Raw genomic sequence first — 23,730 nt, 5'->3', positions numbered from 1 at the left:
TGACCCGCTTTTCCAATGTCGGCACCAACCTCGAGAATCAAGTAAGCACGGTCAGTTTGGCATAGTTATCCATATCGGTGGAGTCCAATGGATCTCATAGTCACTTTCAAAAGTTGTAAACATTTTGCCATTGGTTAAAATGTCTGTTGTTGCCTCTTGAACTTCTGTTTAATTATCTTGCTCTTTGACATCTTTGGTCACAACCTCCTTTTCGCTTTTGTCTTTTTCATATTTGTTGTCACCATTTGTTGCGGCACTGTTGATTTCAGGGTGCAAAGCCGTTGAAGGGGTCAGTTCACTTTTATCAGCAGAAGAAACTTCTTTAAGTTTCTCTGTGACAAGGTCTTCTTTGTCACTGTGATTTTCATTCCTTTGAATGTCAACACTGGATGTTTCACAGTGCCTGATGGCCTTTCCAAGATTTTGCTTTGCATACTCTCTGAAAGCTCTCTGGATGATAAAAGCAGACAAGTCCTCCTGTTTACGACGGAGGGTGGTGGTTATGGGTTCATAAGATACTTTTGAAGGATTTGAAGCCATGAAACGCTCCTCCATCTGCGCTCTCAAGATGTCCATCTCTCCACCCTCGCCCAAAACACGTTTCGTGAATGCAAACAGGATGTCTAGGCAATGGATGCGTTCACCGCTCACCATCGGTAAATCCATAGAGATCAGTTCAATCTTGTTAGGCTTGGCGATGCGTAGTGGCGGGTCCAACGCATCTGCAAAATCTGCAAGCTTACTGTACTCCATGAACTGTGTTGCATGAGGATCAAACTTTTCCCACACCTCATAAAACATCTCAAAATCATCCTCGCTCAACGGGTCAGCGCTCTCCTCAGTGGCCACACCAAAGTTCTCCAGGATGACTGCAATATACATGTTTATCACAATGAGGAAACAGATGATGATGTAGCTCACGAAGAAGGCGATGCCCACTGGAGGATTCCCACAGTTCCCTTTAACAGAACTGCCAGGATGTTCCAGTTTAGCGTTACAATCATCTTCGTGTCTGTTAAGAATGGGAGATAACAGGGTATCCCAACCTCCTGACGTTGTGATCTGGAACAAACAGATCATGCTGTTGCCAAAAGTCTCGAAATTAAAAAGGTCATCAATGCCCCTTTCCCGCTTGACATAAGCAAAGTTTGACATGCCGAAGATGGCATAGATGAACATCACCAAGAACAGCAAGAGACCAATGTTGAACAAGGCAGGAAGTGACATCATCAAGGCAAACAATAGTGTGCGAATTCCTTTGGCACTTTTGATAAGGCGAAGAATACGGCCAATCCGAGCCAATCGAATGACTCTGAACAAGGTTGGCGAAACAAAATACTGCTTTATCAGCTCTGAGAGCGACATCCCTGAAAGAAAAAACAAACAAACAAACAAACATGTCACAAGAGAGGCAGCCAGACAAATTGAACAATTAAAAAAATCTAAATAATAAATACAGGTAGGACATACCAATGATTGAGAGAACAACTACGATGAAATCAAACACATTCCATCCATTTGTGAAGTAGTACTGGCGAAGCGAGATCATCTTTAACAGGCACTCTCCAGTGAAGACGACAATGAACACAACATTGATCTTGCCGAGGACCTTGCTCTTTTCATCAGACTGGTCAGCCGTTTCCACCATCATGACAACCATATTAAGTGATATCAGAACCATAATTACAATTTCGAATGCTTGTTTTGCAGTGAAATCAAAAATGTATCCTTGAATCTTGTTCTGAAAAAGATAAAAAACAAACAAATTTCAGATACTTAAAAAAAAAATAAAAATCACACGCATAGAAAACAGATGCAGTTATAGTTCAGGTTACATACCGATGGTCTGGGAATTGGTTTTTGTGGTTTTTTTGAGCCAAGCTTTTTCATGGCATTGTAGTATTTCTTCTGTTCTTCTGTCATAAAGATGTCCTGACCTCCTAAGTAAAGAGGGCATGAGCAGCATGTTAAATCACAGCTAAATAACGCAAGTCCAAATGTCTCAAATAGTGTTGAATGTGGTTGTAATACTTATCTTTTTCTTTTGCTGATTGAAATTATCTATGATGACACCAATGAAGAGATTGAGAGTGAAGAAGGCTCCAAATATGATAAAAACAACAAAATATGCATACATCTTCAGATTGCGCTCATAGTCTGGTTGTTCTCCTTGCTATAATTGTGGGAGAAATTGAGATATTTGAACAGTCAAGTTAAAATTGTTTGGATTTCAGCAACAGTTGATTTATCACCGACAAAAAAAGCTCTATTACATTATTTTCACTGTTATATGTGTTATATTTAAAACAGATACATTTTTGCAATTACGGTAAATGTTTTGTGTTGACTTCTCTGTAAGATGTGCACTCACACTCTGGAGCTAATATTAACTTGAGGTGGAACACGTCAAGGCTAAGAAGATGAACAAGCCTTACCAATTCTCTGCTATATTCCACTCTCCACAACTACCTGTAGGCTCTGATTTGTGCTATCAACTTAATCCGAAATGAATGTCGGAACAATAGTTGTGAATTTCGCTTTTCATAAGCTATCTATGAAAGTCAAACTACTACACATACTGAAGAAATGTCAACATTATAGATCTTTTTAAACAGTTATGATCCAACTTGCAACCAACCACGATAATCATCTCAACTGGTGGAACATACACCAATCAGTGACAACCTGTCTAATATTGTACTGTTCCCTTTATGGAGCCCCATACACAGCATGCAACAACCATTTTATATTGTGACACTGTTCTACCAGAACTACCATTAACGTCTGCAGCAATTTGAACTTTAATAATTTGTTGTATCACACCACACTGGCCATGCTTTATTCTCCATGTGCATCTATAAACCTTTTAATAAGTAATGATTACTCTAGACAGAGAACACCTCATAAGAGCTGCTGCACAATTGACAATTCTCTGACTGTATTAAAATGGCTTGATTTTCACATCCACAAAGCCAGATCTCAAGTGAGAAGGACCAGGATAAACCCTATTCTGGCCTCAACATATTTTCAGAGCTATACAAATGGATGTATGCTCTTTAAGAGCAACACACAAACTGTGCAAACAACTACAAGAGGATCCATATAATGTTAGCAGGTGTGAATAGATTAAAAACAGGAAACACAGAAATACGCATTTGTTCCTTTGGCATTACTCTTGCATTAGAATCCTATGGAATCATGATACACCTTAGCCATTGGCGTTGAGAATTTGAAAAGAAAGCAGGGAAAAAAATGTATTACCTTGTTTGGAGAGTCCACAGCGGCATACATAATGTCCGTCCAGCCTTTGAAAGTTGCCTGTTTAGAAATGTAAAGAAAAAAAACAACATATTGAGAAAAATAAATGTTCAAAAATTGAGCATTCATGTGATAGCTACTCACAACTTGCAGGAGTGCAAGGTAACCCATGCCAACATTGTCAAAGTTGACTTTGACGTTCTTCCATCGGCCATCCGCTGTCGCATTACAATCTGAAGCGTTTCTCACAGTGGACAAAGGGATGGGCTTATCTGTGGTTCTGTTCACACAACTGTAGAACTTTCCCGCAAACAAGTTGACGCCCATGATGCTGAAGATGAGCCAGAAGATGAGACATACCAGCAGCACATTGAAGATGGAAGGAATGGCTCCCAGCAGGGCGTTGACAACCACCTGCAGATCAACACGCAAACACAGTGTATGTGCACAGCAGGTCAGGGTGCAAAAAACACTGAACTCCGGTAATGGTCAGAACAGGAAAGCACAAGAGTGAATGTTGTTGTACCAACATGCACATCAACACGATCTCTGCACAACTATGACTAACACCAAAGGTCAAATACAAAAGCTGTGAGGTAAATAATTTGGGGAGAGAATCTGGAAAGCAGGCAAGATAATGATGAAAAAGCTGTACTATTTGTATAAAAAAAGTGGTTTTAGTGGGTAACAACTAAACTTTAAAAGAACATTGAAAATGAACACCTTGGAGAGGAAGAAGAATGCCACAAAATGTGCTTACTGTAAACAGAAACATAAATAAAGCATAAAAAAAATCACATCAAGTAACGCAACAAGCAATATCCAAGACAGTGAAATTATAATATAAACAAATGCAGTGCTACTGATGCAGACGAGAAGCTGCGCATGCAAATGAGGGAATTTACTGACTACCACGTGAGGGAAAACAGCACTGTAGATCTAGACCACCACAATATGAATGCAGCTGATCAATACATAGATTTCAGCAGGGAGACGACAACTCTACCCCCTCGATTACGTAAGCACTCTACTCTGGTCAGCTCACACGTGCATACCACAGCGAAAGCTATTCTATCAGATGTCAAAAAAGCATAATTTAGAATGGGTAGTCTTGGCAAATATAACCATTCATTTATTGTCAAGATTTATCACAGACGAAAGATGCCAGTAGGGTAAAGACATTTTTGGCTGTACTCATTTGAATGTCTGGTTTCAGGAGGAAAGATCAAGTATAGGTCTATATAAATGCTACCAAATCAACCAGCGAGCAATGCAACGGGCTGCTAAATAAAAACTGATTAAACCTTGTTTTGCAGAAAACCATTCAAAATGTTCACCTCTTTTACCATACTGCATTTTGAATCAACAGGAGAGCATACGCATGCAATACAACAAGGTAATTTTTTAAAGACATTTTTCAGAGTTGAATAAAATAGACCTTTAATAAATAACAAACAGGCAATGATTACAGACTCTAATTTCATTATGAGGACCAATGCTTTACAGTGATTCCAGCCTATCACAGATGATGCCCATTGTTCCAACCAAGGTTAATTGACAAATGAAAATGTGCATCAATGTTTGCTTTTGTTGGCAATTCTCAACAAGTAAATCACTTTAATCTAACACTAATATGAACTGCATCACCGGTACATAATCAGGAAAGGTTTAATCTAATCTAAAAGTATTCAAGTCAACCATGAGGATAAATAGTAGCTGGATAAAGAGGGTTTGGGAAGGAGAGGATTGTGTCAATTACATGCAACAAATTTGGGGATCTGAGCATTTTTTTTAGGTTGCAGGGAGATCATGTTTAAATCCAGAGCAGAAAGCTGGCAGTGAAGAGTTTATATCTCATGAGAGAAATGGCAGCGCTTCTTACCCTCATGCCCTCAAATCGTGACAGGGCTCTTAGGGGCCTCAGAGCTCGCAGGGTTCTGAGAGATTTGATGGCACCAAGTTCAGAAACCCCTAAAGCGTTGGCTACAAGGCTGACTAATGAGACCTGGAACACACATACATACATCAGATGCAGACGTGACATTAAGAGCAAAGAAGGATCAAAACCCAATTAAAGAGAGCAGATATGACAAAAAATTCGTAGAGCGAAGTTTTTTTTAAATACAAATCATGAATATAAAAACTTTGATTCTGTAAACAAGTGTATCTCAACCTACATCAACAATGAGGAAGTCCAACCAGCACCAGGCATTTGTAAAATATTTGGCAAATCCATACGCCACCCACTTCAACAGCATCTCCAGAATGAAGATGTAGGTGAACATTTTGTCTGCAAACTCCAACACTGTTTTGATAGTCTTCCTCTTCTCAATGTAGACGTCCTCAAATGCCTGGACAACAATACAAACACAGAGCGTATTTAGTTGTACATACAACCGAATTACAGTCTGAAGTCCAAATCGTCCAAATAAAACAATGATTCTAAACTAAAATCTAGAGCAGACCAGTTGCTTTTATTTCAAAGGCTCTTGCTTTTGTTAGTTGGTGAGAGTGGGTGTGGCGTTGTTTGTCTTCAGATATCAAAGAGAGAGCCCACAGCATTTTATTTAGAGGTAACAAAGTTGTGAGATCCTAATGTAAACCAACCTGAGACTGAATACGCAATGAAAAAAAATGTTATAGGAATTAAGTCCATTCATCAAATCCATTGCTTACGGCAAACTGGATGCTTAAAAAGGTATTTTAACGTTTCCTTTGCTGAAACTTACAAGTGCTCCACTACTAAGCAGGATCATGAAGATGATGAAGCTCTCAAACCAGTTGTGTTCCACAATTCGAAAACAGGTTTTCCTTAGCGTCCACCACATTTTCCACCTGCCCACTTCCACGTTCACTTGACAGCACTTGAACCTTCGCACACAGCCTGAGAACCAAGAATATGGAAGAGAGTGTTTTGGCTGTGTGAGCTTCAGAACAAATAAAAAAAAAAAAAAAAAAAAAAAAAAGGGCAGTACTCACGAGCTGGAAAGCAGGCGTCGGGATCCATGGTTTCTTCCAATTCGAAGTCTACAGAATCTGCTCCCTCTCCAAGAGATAACCCATCTACTGTGCTGCCCTCAGATGAACTGAGGTCCTCATCTTCGACAGGCTGCAGACAAAAGTAAGATTGTAGATGAAAAATTGCAATAGCATTGAAAGAGGTTGACATCTGTCCCCAATGTAATGGCACATAATCTATTTCTAATATCAATAAATACCAAGGAATGCACGCAAGCATCAGATGTCCGCTGTATGTTTAAAGCTGGAATTGAAGATTTCACGAGAATCACTTAATATTGTGATTAATTCAGCCGCAAGAAGGCTAAAACATAGTTCACCCAGGATTCAATTTCCCCAGATGTCACACTAAACAAACATCTATAAATACTCACACAAATAAACATGTGCAGTTCCACTAGATAACAGTAAGAACATCCCAAATCTACATTTGAGCTTGACAGCAAGGGAACACTTTTTGTTGTCATCAATGTAGAAATGTTAAGAACTCTGCTTTACCGCTGCTGTTGTTGCCTGGCTTCCTCATTAATTTAGTTTGATTGCACCGGCCTATGAGCAGGCTACATCAATCACGAAGACTTGATTAAATCTTGAATGCTAGATATTTGTACATTTTCCCCCCTTCAGCCAGAACTCTAAAATACAAACAAAATCTGCGATAAAACCATTGTGATTTAAAATGTGACAGTGTTTCACAGTAGCCATATAGTCTCTCTTTCAGACTGTTGTATTGGTTTCTGCAGGGTGTGTCTGCTAATAGCTGGCAGGAGACCAGCTTGAATGTCTTCCTGGAGAATGCAGAAGCTCTCGGCTGCCCTGGGACCAGCTAATGCAGTGCAGGGAATGATGTAAGCATGTTACCGAGATATACTGTATGCACTAAAGTCAGCGTGATTGTGTTTGTGCATCATTTTGACCTCCTGCTTCTGTGAGAGGGACTGTTTGAGAAAAATCATGTGCAAACTGTGGAACACTAAATATTTAACTCAGGAAATCACTACATCATCATCATCATCATCATCATCATCATCATCATCACCATGGTGCAGCACAGCACAAGTGCACAGCATATGCAAACTGGCCTTTGCCATCCAATAAAATGGCACTGCCATAAATCATACTTTTTGTTATTATTGTTGGAGAAACCAAAATATTACAACAATCAGCTGTATCAGCTGAAAGCTTATTGGATTATGACTGTGTGCACAATGTACTTTAAAGTGCCCAAGACATCTTCGAAAACAATCCTGCTTAAAACCACAGCTTTTCAAATAATCACCAAAAAAAAATGTTTAGCTATTTAATTAAAGTCAATGAACTGATAGTGGCAAAAAACTATTTAAACATAGCACATTTGATCATTCAAATATGCAGTATTTCTTTTTATCCTTTCACTCTATGAGGTTTTCTATTATGTCAAGCACAATCCTCAATGGAGGATGATCCCGCACCCCAGCACTCAGACATAAATGGCACATAATGCAATCTGCTCACTTGCATTTTCCTGTCTATATGGCCTCTCCTTGTTTTAAAGGGTTGTGGTTATATGGCTTCTTTAGGGAAACATCATGACACATAATCATATCTCATTGCGAGGACTGCAGATTGAGGACTAAGTGATCTACCCTTTATACCAGCACACCATCCTTCCCTCGACCAAAACCTCGTAATGCATCACACAAAATAAACTTTAATCTTGTGAAGACACTGTCAAGTTTTGGTTTTATAGTTGCCTCATCTCAAGGTATACAAATCCACAAGAGCATCCTCACCACGTGAAATGCTGGTGCCTCGGAGGAAGCACTGCTGAAGTCCTCAGTGTTGAGGTTTTCAAAGTCAGACTCTCCAGCAGCGATAGGAACAGTCACAGTCAGACTGGGATTGTAGATGAAAGACATGGAATCATCACTCTTGCTGTTCACAATGTACTTGTCTCCAGTCTTGTCAACTCCAGTCACGTCCCCATTGCCATTCTTGAGCACATGATTGGGGACACCATTTGGTCCTAAAGCTTTGTGGAGCTCATCCAGTGGTTTGTCCTCACCCTTCCCTTTCTTCTTTTTGCCCAGACAGACGCTGTTGCAGCCACTTCGAAGAAGCGACTTGGCGAAGTCAATGCCTTTGTTAATCCGCCCGATAGCAATCTGTAAATTGTTATCACCGTCTTCTTCCGAGGCAGCCAGGTTGTCTGCACTGAATGAACTTAGCAGCAGGGCCAGGAACAAGTTCAGGACCTACCAGACAGTGAAATGTAAGATTAATATTCACTTCATAATATCAGACAAAACATGTAGAAGATATGAAGCTGTGTCATGAATGATAATTCATCACATTAATCAGAAAAAAATGTACGATGTGTTTGACTGTTGAATTGACTGTAAGAAATGTAATGTACCACAAGGTTTCCAATAACCATGACCATCATGTAGACAATGATGCACATGGGAGTTCCAGCCACCTCCATACAGTCCCACATGGTCTCTATCCACTCTCCACAAAGCACTCGGAACACAATGAGGAATGAATGGAGGAAGTCACTCATGTGCCATCGAGGCAGATTGCAGTCATCAGAGATTTTACACACACAGTCCCTGTAGCTTTTTCCAAACAGCTGCATGCCCACTACGGCGAAGATGAAGACAATGATGGCCAACACCAGCGTGAGGTTACCCAAAGCTCCCACTGAATTACGAATTATTTTTATCAGTGTGTTCAGAGTTGGCCATGATTTGGCTAACTTGAACACTCTGAGCTGTAAAGAGAAAAATGAAAATCAGTGACTTCAAACACTCCTCCGCTCAAAGCCCACTTACTTCACATGACATGACATGGCATGTAGTGTGGTGGCAAACAAAAGGTGTTCATTGCATGAATTTAAATGGCTCATCAGACTCACCAATCGGAATGATCTCAGAACAGACATGCCAACCATGTTTTGCAAGCCGAGCTCAATCAAGCTTAAACTGACAATGATCCCGTCAAAAATATTCCATCCCTCCTGAAAGTAATGGTATGGATCCAAAGCAATGATCTTGAGGACCATTTCAGCAGTGAAGATGGCAGTGAACACCTGCAATAAAACAAGAAAAGAGAAGACATTAATGTAAAAGGTTATAACTGTTTTTGTTTTTACACTTTAAACAGGAAACTGAACTAAATAGTGAACTTACCACATTCCCAACGCTCAACATATTTGAAAATGCCAAGTCCATTGGTTGATGCTCCATGGCCATAAAGAGTGTGTTTAATACAATGCAGATGGTAATAGTCAGGTCCACAAATGGGTCCATCACAATTAGTTTCACCACCTGCTTGATCTTAAGCCAAGCTGGACAACATTCCCAGATGAGAAGCCTTTGAGCGATAGTGTACCAGCAAGGAGGACACTTTTGTCTTGACTCTTCAAGCTCTATGGGCAAAAAACAAAACAAAACTCTTTTCAATAAATATGTAATCAAAACAGGACCGTCTTGATTTTCTGTGAATGGCATGGTGGACAATCCCTACCCTCCATTGTGCTGGTTATGACGCTCGCTATGCTATGAGTTCTCTGTCTGATCTCTGGGCCCTCGAGGAAGTCCATGAACTCCTGACCACTGGCTGGTTTCTCCTCGGTTTCTGTAGTGTCAGCCTGGAGACACAAACAATTGTCAAAGATGCAGCTGTGGTTGAGAAAAGCTGTAACTCAGTACGACAAACAAGGTTAAAGTGTGTGTGTCAGTAAAGTAGTCCACTCGTGAAAATAAAACAACGAACCCAACAACATTGTAAATACAAAGCTAAAAATGACAGTGAACAAATGAAAGTATGATGAAATAAACAACTTTTTTGTCATTGTTGACCATCTTTTATGTCATTATCATTATCCAGCCCATGTGTCCACAGAGTTTGTTGTTTTAAAGATATATTACTGATGGAAAGGTGACCCGGTAATAACTTTTTACCACTTAAAGTCTGTTTATCATCATCCTTTAATATTCATATCATCTCCAGTTGGAGAGGTTTGATAGATGATTTATGATTTACATCTTTTGTGAATCGAGGTCATATCTTCTTGTTTCAATCACTTTCTCATGTTTTATCTCGTTGTTTTTTGTTGTTTCTAATATGTCAAGATCATGTTCAGGTTTGTGTTTCATGTTTTCTAGTGTGTGTCCATGGTTCTCCTGTTTTAGTTGTCTGGCCACTCTTACCTCTTAACCTCTTGCTGACTGTGTCCATCCTCGTCTTTTCACATCCCCCAACTCCCTCCTATGTATTGTGTATTTTTAAGTCCTGTCACCAGTTTGTCTTGTTCATGTCAGACCCTACTGTGTTTGTCTGATTTTGTCCCAACTATTTATTTTTTTTATCTCGTCTTTTTCATACTTTTTTCCACCTCGATTATCTTTAGGTTTTTGTTCTCGTTTGATCCTATAGCTATTGTTGCCTTGTGACTGCCATCCATTGTACGTACAGTACACATCCCTGCTTATCTGAATACAGATGATGGAGTTTTTACCTTGTCAGAAAGTAGTCGTTAGAATAAAAACGTGTTGAACGTGCAGTGAGGAAATTGGCACTGCAGGTTTGATTTATTTGGAAAATTCTATCACTTTGGTATGAAAAACATTTCAAAGATCAAGAACAGGGGTCAAAATCAAAATAATCTCAAGTGGGACAAACCAGTAAAGGGATTATGAGACTATTTAACAATAATCAATTTTGCCATACTTTATGCTACTTCTCTGGAACTATGGTTGATAGCTTTTGCCATTGCATCATGGTATCTCATCTACATTCAGTTCACAAGTGTTTTGTCTTCTTCCCTGACTAAACCAATGCAATCCCAAGTGGACAAATTAGCATCGACTGCTTTTTCAGTGTACAGCGGTGGATAAGACTGTTTTAAACACAGCCGGTGCTTGTTTCTCTGGTCACAATATACTGCAGTCTACTTTCTAACCAATCCCTGACATTTGTCGTGGTTTGGAAAATAATCAGCCACAACACGACAAGTGCAATTTTAATGTGTTGTATGTGGTCTGTGTGCAAAATGCTATGAGAGAAATCGTTTGACACAAACACGACTATATGCAAGCGAAAACGGGTAGTTGTGGCGAGACAACCCTCTCTTACATTGTCTCCAGTGGAGGCCATATCTATCATCACTTTAGGCGGAAGAAGCCCCAGAGGTGATGATGGGAGTGAGTTCCCACCCACTAGAGAGACGATGCCATTGCGGTCTACAGAGCTGTGCATGAGGCCTTTGGGTTGAAGGAGATGCGACAAGAAACTGCACTGGCTCATACTGCTGTTGTGTCGGTCACGTCTTTGGGGAAGGAAGAAAGAGCCTCTTCGACTCAAGTTGTCCTCAAAAATGCTGTTCTCGTCATCTGCAAACTCGTTTTCTGAGCGCACGTCCGGTGCTTGGCTCCGAAAACTGAAAATGCTGGTTTTACTGTTCCGTCTGGATGAGAAGAGGGGCCCACGAAAACTCAGAAAGGACTAGGAGAGAAAGATATTCTCATGATACATGCTGAAAGCAAGAGCAAGGAACGCTGAATCATGAAAATGATCTTCATGTGCACAGATGGAAAAATAAAGAGAGCTATATGCTGGGAAACACACAGCACAAAGATTAAATAAATATGGAAGTAAAAACATGATGAATGAGAATATTAACAACGATGATTTGGAAAAGATCAAGATGATGAAGAAGAAAAAGTTGATGCTGATGATGCCTTTCACAAAGATGGTATTGTAAATAAGACACATTAATACAGTTTAAAATGCATCCCGATGACGACTGGCAATGGAAGAACACAGGAAGCAGTCAAAGAAGAAGAGAAGGATGATGATGATGATGATGATGATGGAGATGATGATGATGACAAAAACAAAAAAAGTTACGGATACTGCAGCATAAAAATGTTGAATATGGGTTAGTCACATCACAAAAAACCCCAAACAATAATAATGCAATAAACATATTTTTCAATAAAAATCCTGAAATCTAACAATTAACACGTCAGTTAGACCCACATTTGGTCATTGTAAAATCCAGCCATTTATCTAAAGCTGCAGTTTGCTCAAAAGCATTAGTCTGCCATTTGTCAAGCTGCTTTTCAAGTATCTGGATTGCAATACCAAATCCAAATGTGATCATAACAAACTGGACTATTGATTTATCCTGATGAAAATATGAGTGTTGCTATTCATTTGTCATTTTGGAGCAACATACCAACAGTTTATTTTCACGAGTCCATATTCAATAAATAGTTTTTCAGTCAAAAAAGTGCAAATATATAATATAGCTTTATATTACCGCTTACAGTGTATTAAAATGTGTTAAGTGTCAGTGCTTGATAAAACATACATTCATTGGAATTGTATCATTATTGAAGACTCACAGATACTACAGTGAAGTACAGTGCATAGTTATGAATGACATGACTTAATTTAGATGGATGAAGCTGAAAGCTGACCCAACGCTCACGAGAACCAACAAAATATGAATTGAATTAACTGTTCTGAGAGACGTTGGCATACCTGGTGCATGGATGAGCATCTCATGTCATAGCTGAGCAGGTTTGCGTCCACAGAGAAGCGGCAGTGAGTCCTCTTTAAACTGTCCTGTGATCCAGATTTAGGACCATCATCACCCCCCTTTCCCTCATCCTCCTTCCTTTTTCGTCGTCTGTTGCGTCTCTCTTTCGCACTTTTCGAACTCAGCTTGGATGCGTCAGAGGAACTTTCAGTGCCGCCACCTTTATCACTGGCTTCCCCGCCTTCTGCTGAGGCTGCAGCTGCAGCCGCCTATAACAGGGAAGAGAAAATGGGATACGACAGAAATGCGTGGAAAACTTTTAATTTTCACACTTTATAGATTAAATCAAATTGGTGCTGGTGTTCCTTGGTGCATCTATGATGAATTTCTCTGTCAGGATTGTGCCAGTCTTACAATCACAGAGCGACTGCATATGAGATGGGTAATGTCTTATTTGTAAAAAGACATACAGACACTCAGATGCATAACACAAGTTTATAACCACACACTGTGCAATGAATCTCTGTAAAATAGCAGCTAAAAACATTATTATACTCCTTAAGTATAATACCTCCTCAAGAAGCATCAAATAAAACAATTTTTTTCAAATAGAAATCAGTTTTTGAAAAAAGAAAACACTTTTTTTTTTTTTAAACATCCATAAAAAATAACAGTATTTTATTGTAGCAACGTTGCATTGTGATGTGAAGAACATGGACATTTCTTAAGTTGGATTAATTTCTTTTAATCGCTTAACAATCCAGTAGAAGTATTTTTTTAAACACAATTTATTGAACTAAAGCTTGTTAGTTCAGTTTATAGTTGCTACACACCAAATCAAAATGGACAAATGGAAGCAAACTTTGATTTATTTTCTCAAGATAATATGGGATGTCACATATAGGTATACAGTGTGGTTGTAGACTGTAAAAGACAAAGCAATATAAGTCAGAGTGCATGTAAAACACTTGCTGGTTGGAGAAAGTAAATCCCCACAAATACACAGTCTATACCAGTGCTTCTCAAATGGTGGGGCGAGCCCCCCTGGGGGGGCGTGGTGGGGTGTCAGGGGGGGCGTGAGGCAGGCGCGACTTTCAGTATTAGTGTCTTTATTCATGCTTGAACAATAAAAAAAGGGCCTCCAGCTCATTTTATTAATTTATTTTGATAATCAGGCGATTGTATGCAGAATGCTGGTGCCAGCAACTCATACATGGTTTATACAGATAAATAAATAAATATTATCAGGTTCTCAATGGTAGTACAATTCGGGGGGGGGGGGGGGGGGCTGAAAATTTTTTTGTCCTCTAGGGGGGGGGCATGACAGAACATAATTGAGAACCACTGGTCTATACTGTGTTTGATATCTTGCAATAAATTAGAGTACCTGGGCTTCTTCTTGCTGCCGTTTCAGCTGTTCGAGCATGGCCTGAAACTCCTCCTCCTTCTCTTTAGCTTCCTTTAATGTGGCCTGGCTCTGCTCCTCGTAGGCCATAGCGACCACAGCCAAGATCAGGTTGACCAGGTAAAAGGAGCCAAGGAATATAACCAGTACAAAAAAGATCATGTATGGCTTCCCGGCTGCCCTCAAAGTCTGGAATGAAACACACACGTTTCAGTTACTATTACACTCAACAATGTGCCATCTTATTTTTCCAATGTTGATATTTCAGATGTCAATGGCTTCAATTATTGTTTTGAATCTTAACAATCAAATCAGCTTGACCAACATTATACGTGACTCGCTATACCATCTTGTGGTCCAAAGTCGCACTGCTGAAGTCGACAGTCAGTCCAGGCTGGTTAAATTGCACGTACTCACAAGATATTAATACATGTAAGAGATGACACAGTGACTACTTTTGCCTGACATTTTTTATGGATTGTATAAGACAATTTAATAATCTTTTCAGCTAAAATATACTGTTAAAATGACATTACATGTCAAACGATTGTACAAGCCGTTCTGTGGTCCAAATACATGATCATAACTATGTTGTGCTCAAATGTATATCATTGTCTATGTTCCTCAAAACTATGTGTATGTGTTTTCTGAATGTTATCTTGTCCAGATGTCAAAGCTCATAATGTGAATCCGACATTCACACCGTCTAATTTTCCCATAGATGTCAATGTGAGTGTGTGACTGTCTGTGTCTGTCCAGGATGGACCCTGCCTTCACCAACAATCAGCTCAGACTGTCTCCTGCCCCACATGGCCCTAAACTGGATAGAGTGACATAAAGGATGGGCGCAGCCCAAAAAATGTCACACATTGGATATTTAAATCATGATAAACATTTCGAGCACGAGACCAGATTCACACAACATTCTACTATCACTGTCTGGTCAAAGTAATGCTGAAGAGGTCCAGTAACTTAGGTGAAAAATACAAATGAAAATTCAAATTGCAAAATCTCTTGTTGTTCTGATCACCGTTGAGAAACTATTGCTTTCCTGTATAAGAAAACGTTTTGCTTTCTTGTTTTTTGATTTACTTGATTTTAACTTGGAGATCTTTTCATTTCTGTTCTATATCATGGGTAATAGTGGCCATAATCTTAGGAGGACCATGAGTGAATTGCCCCAGAGCCGGCAATTCAATTATACATGGTGCTAAAAATGTTTGCTCATGGAAGCGTGGCTATATTACTGTTTGCTTTACTTGTTGATATAACAATGTTAAGCAGTGACCTATTCATAGTACACCTATTTGCCTTTTTAAAGCTATTCAGGCAGTGTTTGCTTGAGCGTCAGTGCAACTAATCTGTTTTTTTTTCATAGGAGCAAGATGCACCTGCACAGCATTTAGATGTTTGTTTGAACAGGATGCTCTGAATATTCTCTTTAATACTAACATTGTGGAGGAAGAATGCACATTGTCAACACAAAGGGCAACGCCTGGTTATGTGTTTCGCAAAGTCATCCTAAATACAGGAACTGGTACCATACATAAGAGTAAATATTTTCTTTATATACTGAGTGACACTGCCCAATAAAATGAACCATGTGAGACCTAAAGTGACATTTATTACAAGTCACTAACCAAACAGAAAAAAAACAAAAACAAAAAAGGCCAGAATGGATTATGCCATTGCCCACCTGCTGGTAAAGATTTTCCCAGTAATCCTGTGTCATCAGTCTAAAGAGAGAAAGGAAAGCCCAACCGAAGGAGTCAAAGCTGGTGTAGCCATAGTCTGGGTTCCTTCCGATCCGGATGCAGGTGTACCCCTCTGGACACTGCCTGCATGAAACAGAGGATATACTGAGCTCAGAGGAATTTTGGTGCTTACTGCATAGTGCTGTTGATACATAAGCTATGCATAATATCACAGTTCTATAGATTTGACAAAACATTGTAGTGAAGCAAACTACTTGTGGACACACCCACTCTTACAGAATGGAAGCAGTCTGTTGCTTGATATTCTACAAAAAGTCTAATATGATCGTCTTTAACATGTGCAAGTGAAATGTTGACAATTTTAGAATAGTGAAAGCCTCAAGTCCACCCTTAGGGGGTCCCAGATCTCGGGTTGGGAAACACTTGCTCCAATAGATAGAACACTGCTGGCTTACCCAGCTCCACTGGCATTTCCACAAAGAAGTGGATCTTTGGGTTTGTCTGGGAGATAATAATGGTTATCTGACAGGGAAAAAGAGAAACAAAGTGTTAATATGATGTGTATTTGGTGGGGTGCTGATGAGAAAACGAAAAACTACAACAAAACTCGAATAACAATATTACGTAAAGCTACCCAACAGAGTGAGCATGAGTCCAAGACATCATCAATATATCATGTCTTCTGTGAATTCACTCTCTAAGAAGGATGTCAATTCAGGATCAAAGTCCCTTAAATCAAAGACACAACAAGAATGTACTAATTCTGACATTTTTCATTTGAAATGCTGTGAGTCTGTATGAATCTGTGCCTGGCTCATCGAGAATACGTTTATGGAAATGAAATAATAAATAATTACACACTTGATGAATGTATATTTTTGATAGGCACACCTACTGTAATAAAAAAGACGAGACTTGAATAGAATTGAGTTGGATACAATAAATTATGTTTTGACAAAAAAATATAATAATGATTAACAATATTATTCTTAATAATACTTCTAAAACACATAATGTCTAAGAACATCATTTATACGGTGTTTTGACGGATATTTTTTTCTTCCCCAAACAAAAGATTAAGCTGTGGAAGAAAAGACAATAATCAAGTACTCACTCTTATCGCGTGCATAAGTGTCCCAGTTGAACTCATTTTCCTGGCTGGCTTCTGGACTGGTTCCATTCATGGTATTATTTGTGGTGGCATTCCCATCTGGCATCAATATGCACTTTTGCTGCAAATGGCCCATGAAGAGTTGTAACCCCACAAGTGCAAACACGCTCAAGCAGAAGACTGTGAGGATCATTACATCAGCCAGTTTCTTCACTGACTGGAACAGTGCGCCAACAATGGTCTTCAGACCTGCCAGACACAAAATCTATTATGATTTCAAGGCGGTAGGAAGGACAGCAGGCATATGCAAACAATAGCAAGTAGTGCCAATCCAGTAGGTATTATCTTTAGGAGTGCCCCACTGAGATTATCACTGCTCTCTCACAGTCACAATTCCAAAGGATAGCTGATGTGAAACAGGATCAAAATCAATCGAGCGTGCACGCACGTACACTTATGCAGCAGTTATCATATAGGATGCATCTCCACTATTTGTATTAGAGTGGTCACGTTATAATGTTACAAATACTGCTTACCTGGGATGACTGAAATGGCTTTCAAGGCTCTTAACACTCTGAATGTTCGCAGAACTGAAAAATTTCCAAGTGGTACAAATTCTGTGAGATACCTGCAAGAAAGAATCAAATTTCTTGATATTAGGCACACACTGAAAAACATTCCCCAGGAAACATTTTATCAGTTTCAGAAGACTAAGTGAAAAACAAAAACAAAAAAAAATAGAGTTTGAAAATATCTCACATGGTCTTTCAACAATATGATGGAAAAGAATCAAAGAACAGAAAGAAAAATGAAGTAACAACAGCCTCTTTTTTTAAATAGTTTTTTTTCCTTTAAAAAATAATAACAGATGTCTACAAAATGCTTTTGTAAATAATCGTACAACCAATAAAACACAGCCATCTTGTCCCCATATCCAAATGTCCGAGTTTGAATGTATTTCAGTGGGATTTCTGTACTCACGCCATGACAATGACGCAGAAATCCAGCCAGTTCCAGGGATCCCTCAGAAATGTGAACTTTCCTATACAGAAGCCCCGAGCTAAAATTTTAACTAGGGATTCAAAGGTGTAGATTCCGGTAAATGTGTACCTGGTGGGAAGACAAACAGCTTTTAGTCCAGTCTCTCGGTCATACTAATTGCTTGTGATAAAATGTGTCTGGTTGAGTGAGTCCAATGAAAAACTTACTCTACATGCTTTGCCCAGTCAGGCGGCTGACTAAATGTCATAAATACACAGTTGGCGATGATAGTGCACATGATCACCATGCTGAACAATTTGCATTCAGTTGTCAAGGAAGACACTTTTTTTCATATATAATAAATCAATATTGCAACAGAATCAAAAATGTTAACACATGGCCACATGTATTAAGACATTATAGAATCAAAAACAAAACAGAAGTCATACTTATCACTTTGATAAAAGGATATGAGTGTACCAGAATCCTAATTGATATTCTCCTAACTGGGTTGAACGGGCTCAGGAGGTACAAGGCAGGAGTGGCATTGAAGCGAAAGATGAACTTCCCGTTATTTAATACTATGAAAGTCTGAGAGAAAAAGATCAAATACAATTGTGCTCTGTGAGTAACATGCAGTAGTATCATTCATTATGATTCATCACAATAACATGTTTTACTTCCAGCTAATCATACAGAGTCATTTTGTTCTACTTTGTACATCACACATATTGGAGGAAGAATCATTTCGGGCCTCGAATAAAACATGAAAATGCAGATAATGCCCACATGAAAGTAAACATATTAGTTTGCATGCAAAAGTATTCACACTCCTTCAGCTTTTCGACATTTTGTCACATCACAGATGTAAATTCATTTTGTTGGAATTCAATGTGACAGACCAGCACAATGTGCCACGTAATTGTGATGTGGAAGGAAAATGACACATGGTTTTCAATATTCAATTAAAAAAAGTGTGACATTCATCCCGCTTCACTCTGATACCCAAAATATAATCCAGTCCAACCCTGTGCAGTCACCCAGTTAGTAAAAATAGTCCACCTCTGTGCAATCTGTTCAGTATAGATCCAGCTGTTCTATGGAGCTCCCGACATTCATTAGAGAACATCCGTGAACAAGCAGCATCATGAAGACCAAGAAATACAGCAGGCAGGTCAGGGAGAAAGTTGTGGATAAGTTTAAAGCAAGGTTAAGTGACAAAAAAATATATCAAGCTGATATATATAGAAAAATGTCAGCACCATGCAATCTACCATCAGAAGCAGCCGGGAGAATCAGGGTTGCTCCGGAGGAGCTGCGGAGAGCCACAGTGCAGATGGGACAATCTGTTTGCAGGACAATTATCAGTCCTACACTCCACCAACCAGGCTCAGGAAGCCATAGTTGAAATGAAGCCAGAAGAAGTCCCGTTAGCAGTTTGCCGCCAGCCGTGTTGGTGACACAGCGAACATCTTGTCTGATTAAACCAAATTAGACATCTTTAGACTAAATGCAAAACGTTATGTGTGGCAGAAACCTAACACTGCACATCAGCCTGAACGGATCCATTGAGCTGTTTTGCAAAAAAATGGGCAAAAATTTAAGTGCAAAGCTGGTGGAGACATACAGGACTCCAAAAGATGTGCAGCTGCGATTACAGCTAAAGACTCTACAAAGTATTGTCTCAAGGAGGCTGAATACTTGTGTACGCCACACTTTTCAATTTATTTATAAAAAAAAAAAAGAAGAAAAGAAAACCATGAAGCAATTTTTTTCCGCATCACAATTATGTGGCATGTTGTGTTGGTCTATCACACCAAATCAAAATAAAATACATTTACATTTATGTTCAAGGATTATGAATACAATTGGAAGACATTGAGAGGTCAAATGATGAAAACTAAGTGAACTCTGTTTGCAGAGGGAAGACTTTTAGCCAAATCAGTCAAAGAATTTTTCACTAAAAACTAAAGTTTGAATATTGTGTATTCAAGTTCCTGTTGGAAACAAAGTAAACATACTTTCTGATTACAGTAGTAGGGATCCAGGTCCTCCAGCGGTGTCGACACCATGCCTCTAGGAACGTCCCCATACAGAAGTGGGAGTGACTTGCCCGCCTCCAGGTCGCTGCTCGGTTTGAGCTCATTGTCGTCATGTCGTTTTTTCTTCTCTCCCTTTGGCTTCTTGGCATTCTCCTCAGCAATCCGCCTCTCGATGTTTTTGAGGGACTCACGACTAAAAGGGCGGAAGCTGTCTGGACCTGGTGGTACAAGCAGCGGTTCCATCTTTTCATCCTGCACCTTCAGAGTGAGCAGCTAGCCTCCGACATGAGACGGCCCTGGAGAGTCAGAACAGATACACAGTATATCCCTGCAGAGGTCGATGATAGTTTAAAGTGGGGTCCTGTACTGCTTTCATTCTGACACAAATAACAATTATTTTTAATAATATACATCAATATTCTAGCCAAAAGTCACAGGGTTCAGGTGCAGGTCCCAGCTAACTATGGTAAGAACAGGTCATCAGTCCATCACAGGGCAAACATGACAACAGACAACCACGTACGCCCATATTGTCCCTTATGGTCACGTTTAGAGTCCCCAATCAGCCTCAAATGTAGGTTTTTGGACTGTTGGAGGAAACTCATGCATGCACAGGGAGCACATACAAACTCTGCTAAGAAAGCCAAGGCGTGCAATGCAGGATTAAACTGGGGACCATCTTGCTATGCGGTGAGAAACCTAACCAGGTGCAGCCCTGCGCTGATTCCCCTATAGTTGATCAACAAACACATATTGACAAACAGACTCCGTGACTTGACAACTATTTTAGAATAAGGAAAGAGGATTGTTTTATTCTCTTTATCAATGATCACTTCAGGAAGAGAAAAAACTATAAAGAGCCAAGAAATGGCAGCCACACACATGTACTCCTTCCAGCTACGATAAAATTAGATCTAATTATCTGCCTGCCGGTAGATAGAATTAAGATTTGACATGACAATGATCAATTCCAGGTGAAATTCTTGGACCTCTCCGCCATCCCTCAAAATGGTAATAGTCTGCTCTTCCCTCAGAGGCTGTGACAGGGCAGTGGTGGGGGGGAAAGATCCATCCCACTAATAGACCTGACTGCTGTGATGTGTTAGGAAGACCTATGCAGTATTAAATATGAATGCACTACAGACTGCAGTGCGTCTCTTTAGGTTCCCTGCCACAAAGGGTTTAGATCTGCCTCATCCCAATGCAACAGTGTAAGAGGAGACTTCCACACGTTGTGTGGCAATGAATCACATGCCAAAAATCAATCAAAAACTCAGTGGTCAATCAACTGTCCTCAGAACTCAACTCTGCATGTGTGACGTAATTGCAGTAACAAAGGGAGTGCCAGTGACGAGGAAAAAAATAAATAAATAAAAAAAGACTCTTTTTAATGTACACCAATTCAGTCCACCTGCCTACTATTGTGTCAGTCCGTGTTTTACTGTGGAGCAGACCTGACATGTGGAGGTAAGGACTCCACAAAAACTAGCAGCAGATTCTTTAAGTGCTTTCAGTGGTTTAAGTTGTGAGGTTGGTCCCTCCATGTGACCACATGCATCAATGAGCTTTTCCTGACTTCGGCCACTTTCTGAACTTTCTCTGTTGCGGTCATCTGACCATGATAATTTAATCTCTTTCAAATCCTTACTTAGTGCTTTTGTCTTGATTTCGTCTCATCAACTTTAAGGACAAAAAGTCTACCTGCTATCTAATATATACAAGCCACTAACAGGTGTCATGATTAAGAGATCATTTTTATCACTTCAAATGTCATAAGGCCATGGCTGATTGAAGTATTTCTCTGCAAATGTTGAATGAGATTATTATCAGGCTGAAAACAGTTGAAGCTTTTAATTCCGCTCAGACGTTTCTCACCGTTTTGAAAACTGTTATGGAAGCTGACACATAAGATGAAAGGCAAAATATGCATGCACATTTCCAATTTGCCTTTCGTATCCAAAAACATCCCTGACATATTTGAGCAAATTAAGCATTATTGTTATCAAAAGAGCCATTTAAATGCTGTATATGAGCTTTTGATTGTTTTTTTAAATATTGGTGACTATTTTTTATGCTTTTTTTTGGTTTTGTTATTTAAATCCCCAATTGCCTTGCTCTGGTTGGAAAGTATGGACACAGGAATTTGATTTCAACCTATGGAAGGAAGCCAAAACTGCTTTTTACACTCACTGTTATGGACAAGAGCTTAAAGACTTGATATCACAGTTTATTGACGGCTGTTTTGTCCATCCCTCTTCAGATGACATGTAGCTGTGCTTACAGGAGACGAAGCCAGACTCCAGCAACACTGAGTGATTGGAAATTGACTGCCCATCATCTGACTGAAAAGTGTGCATTTGAGTCGAAGCTATTGGTAACTGTTTTATGAAAATCTTTCCTTGTTGCTGCTACAGCTCTGTGTGAATGAATGGAAAATTCAGCTTTGAGTTGAATACACTTTTGTGATTAATAAAATGGTTTATGATGCAACTGTTTTATTCTGCTGAGGGCTTTACAGCTACAACAGTAGTACAATCATTGCAAAAAGATGTTTCCCTTTGTCATAATGCACCACGTTTGTGTTACATAATGCACACGATGGTAGTTTCCACTTCCAACCAAGCACCGCCTTCTATTCTGTTCTATTCTATTCTATTCTATTCTCTATTTATTCTGCATGGAATGCAAAAATAACATAGCTGTGAGGATTTCAGAATAAGTGACATACAAGTTGAACTTTCCCATAAGAATGATTTACAATAAACAATGTACAAACATTATCCACAACAACAATGAATGATATCAATGAAGCCCAAATAGATTATCACCAATGAGGTCAAGCCCTCAATGAGTCACCTCTAAAGAGGTATGCAGCATCCTGTCAATCTGTTCCCGACTCATTATACACAACTTGAGATACGAGTTGCCACTTTGAAGCTTCAAATAGGCCCACTTCAATTTATCTGCAACCTGTCTGCATCATGACCTTGTGTGGACCAACGTAACATTGACACCTTTGTCTCTACCAACCTTCGAGGGAACACACTGTCAACCAGTCATTTTGGTATTTGTTATGCATCGCACATTAACTGTGTTCTGATGATGACTGTCAGGTGGTGACTGCTCTTGGCATCTGGCCACATGACTCAACTTCAAGTATATTAAACATTCACATAACGTCAAGTTCTCTCATTATTTAACATTTCCTGTTTGGAAAAAACTTGATTTCATTGAACACAAAAAGCTTCTTGGTATTTAGATGAATTTAAATGTGATTTCAGAGGAAAGCTATTGTAGGAACCTTCGATGTATATTTAAAGACTTGGAAAAAAAACAACAACATATCAACTCACAGTAACTCCTAATTCAGATGTTCATGAATAAACTAATACAGAGTGCTTTCTCTGTTCTCACTAAGAACTTTTGCCTACAATATATGTGTTTGTGATAAAACCAAGTTGAAACAGTGTGAGCCACAAACATTACAACACAAAGACACACTGACCAAAGAAAACAACATTCCTGTTTAAAACCTAATGTTTTATGGTATATTTTTATGTTTATTGTTTTGCCATGTTGTCTTACTTTTGTGACCATATACACAAAAAGTTATTAGGATGGCCACCGTGTGAAAGAAATCCATAAAGACAGTGGATTTCATGACATATCAC

The 23,730-nt window shown here is 39.3% G+C and overlaps 1 protein-coding gene across 1 annotated transcript; it reads right to left on the bottom strand.

The window, feature by feature from the left end:
• Positions 1-168: 168 nt before the first annotated feature.
• Positions 169-20,278, bottom strand: scn1laa (sodium channel, voltage-gated, type I-like, alpha; the record flags this gene model as incomplete). The annotated part of the gene is made up of 26 exons (XM_080498186.1): positions 20,039-20,278; positions 18,474-18,608; positions 18,245-18,333; positions 18,018-18,146; positions 17,573-17,664; positions 17,040-17,285; positions 16,381-16,447; positions 15,907-16,048; positions 14,193-14,399; positions 12,808-13,074; positions 11,395-11,763; positions 9,784-9,907; positions 9,447-9,685; positions 9,173-9,346; positions 8,672-9,028; positions 8,049-8,510; positions 6,238-6,367; positions 5,988-6,142; positions 5,436-5,609; positions 5,141-5,263; positions 3,403-3,672; positions 3,262-3,318; positions 2,032-2,173; positions 1,840-1,940; positions 1,471-1,741; positions 169-1,367 (listed from the first exon to the last, which is right to left on the bottom strand). The coding sequence occupies exons 1-26, from the start codon at positions 20,087-20,089 to the stop codon at positions 169-171; spliced, it is 5,772 nt and encodes a 1,923-aa protein (XP_080354312.1). The 5' UTR covers positions 20,090-20,278.
• Positions 20,279-23,730: the final 3,452 nt, after the last annotated feature.

This window comes from Blennius ocellaris, assembly GCF_963422515.1.
Source record: "Blennius ocellaris genome assembly, chromosome: 6".
In the NCBI taxonomy this organism is placed as follows: Eukaryota; Metazoa; Chordata; class Actinopteri; order Blenniiformes; family Blenniidae; genus Blennius; species Blennius ocellaris.
The sequence above is the reverse complement of the archived record's forward strand: the minus strand, read 5'-3'. Positions and strand labels throughout refer to the sequence as shown.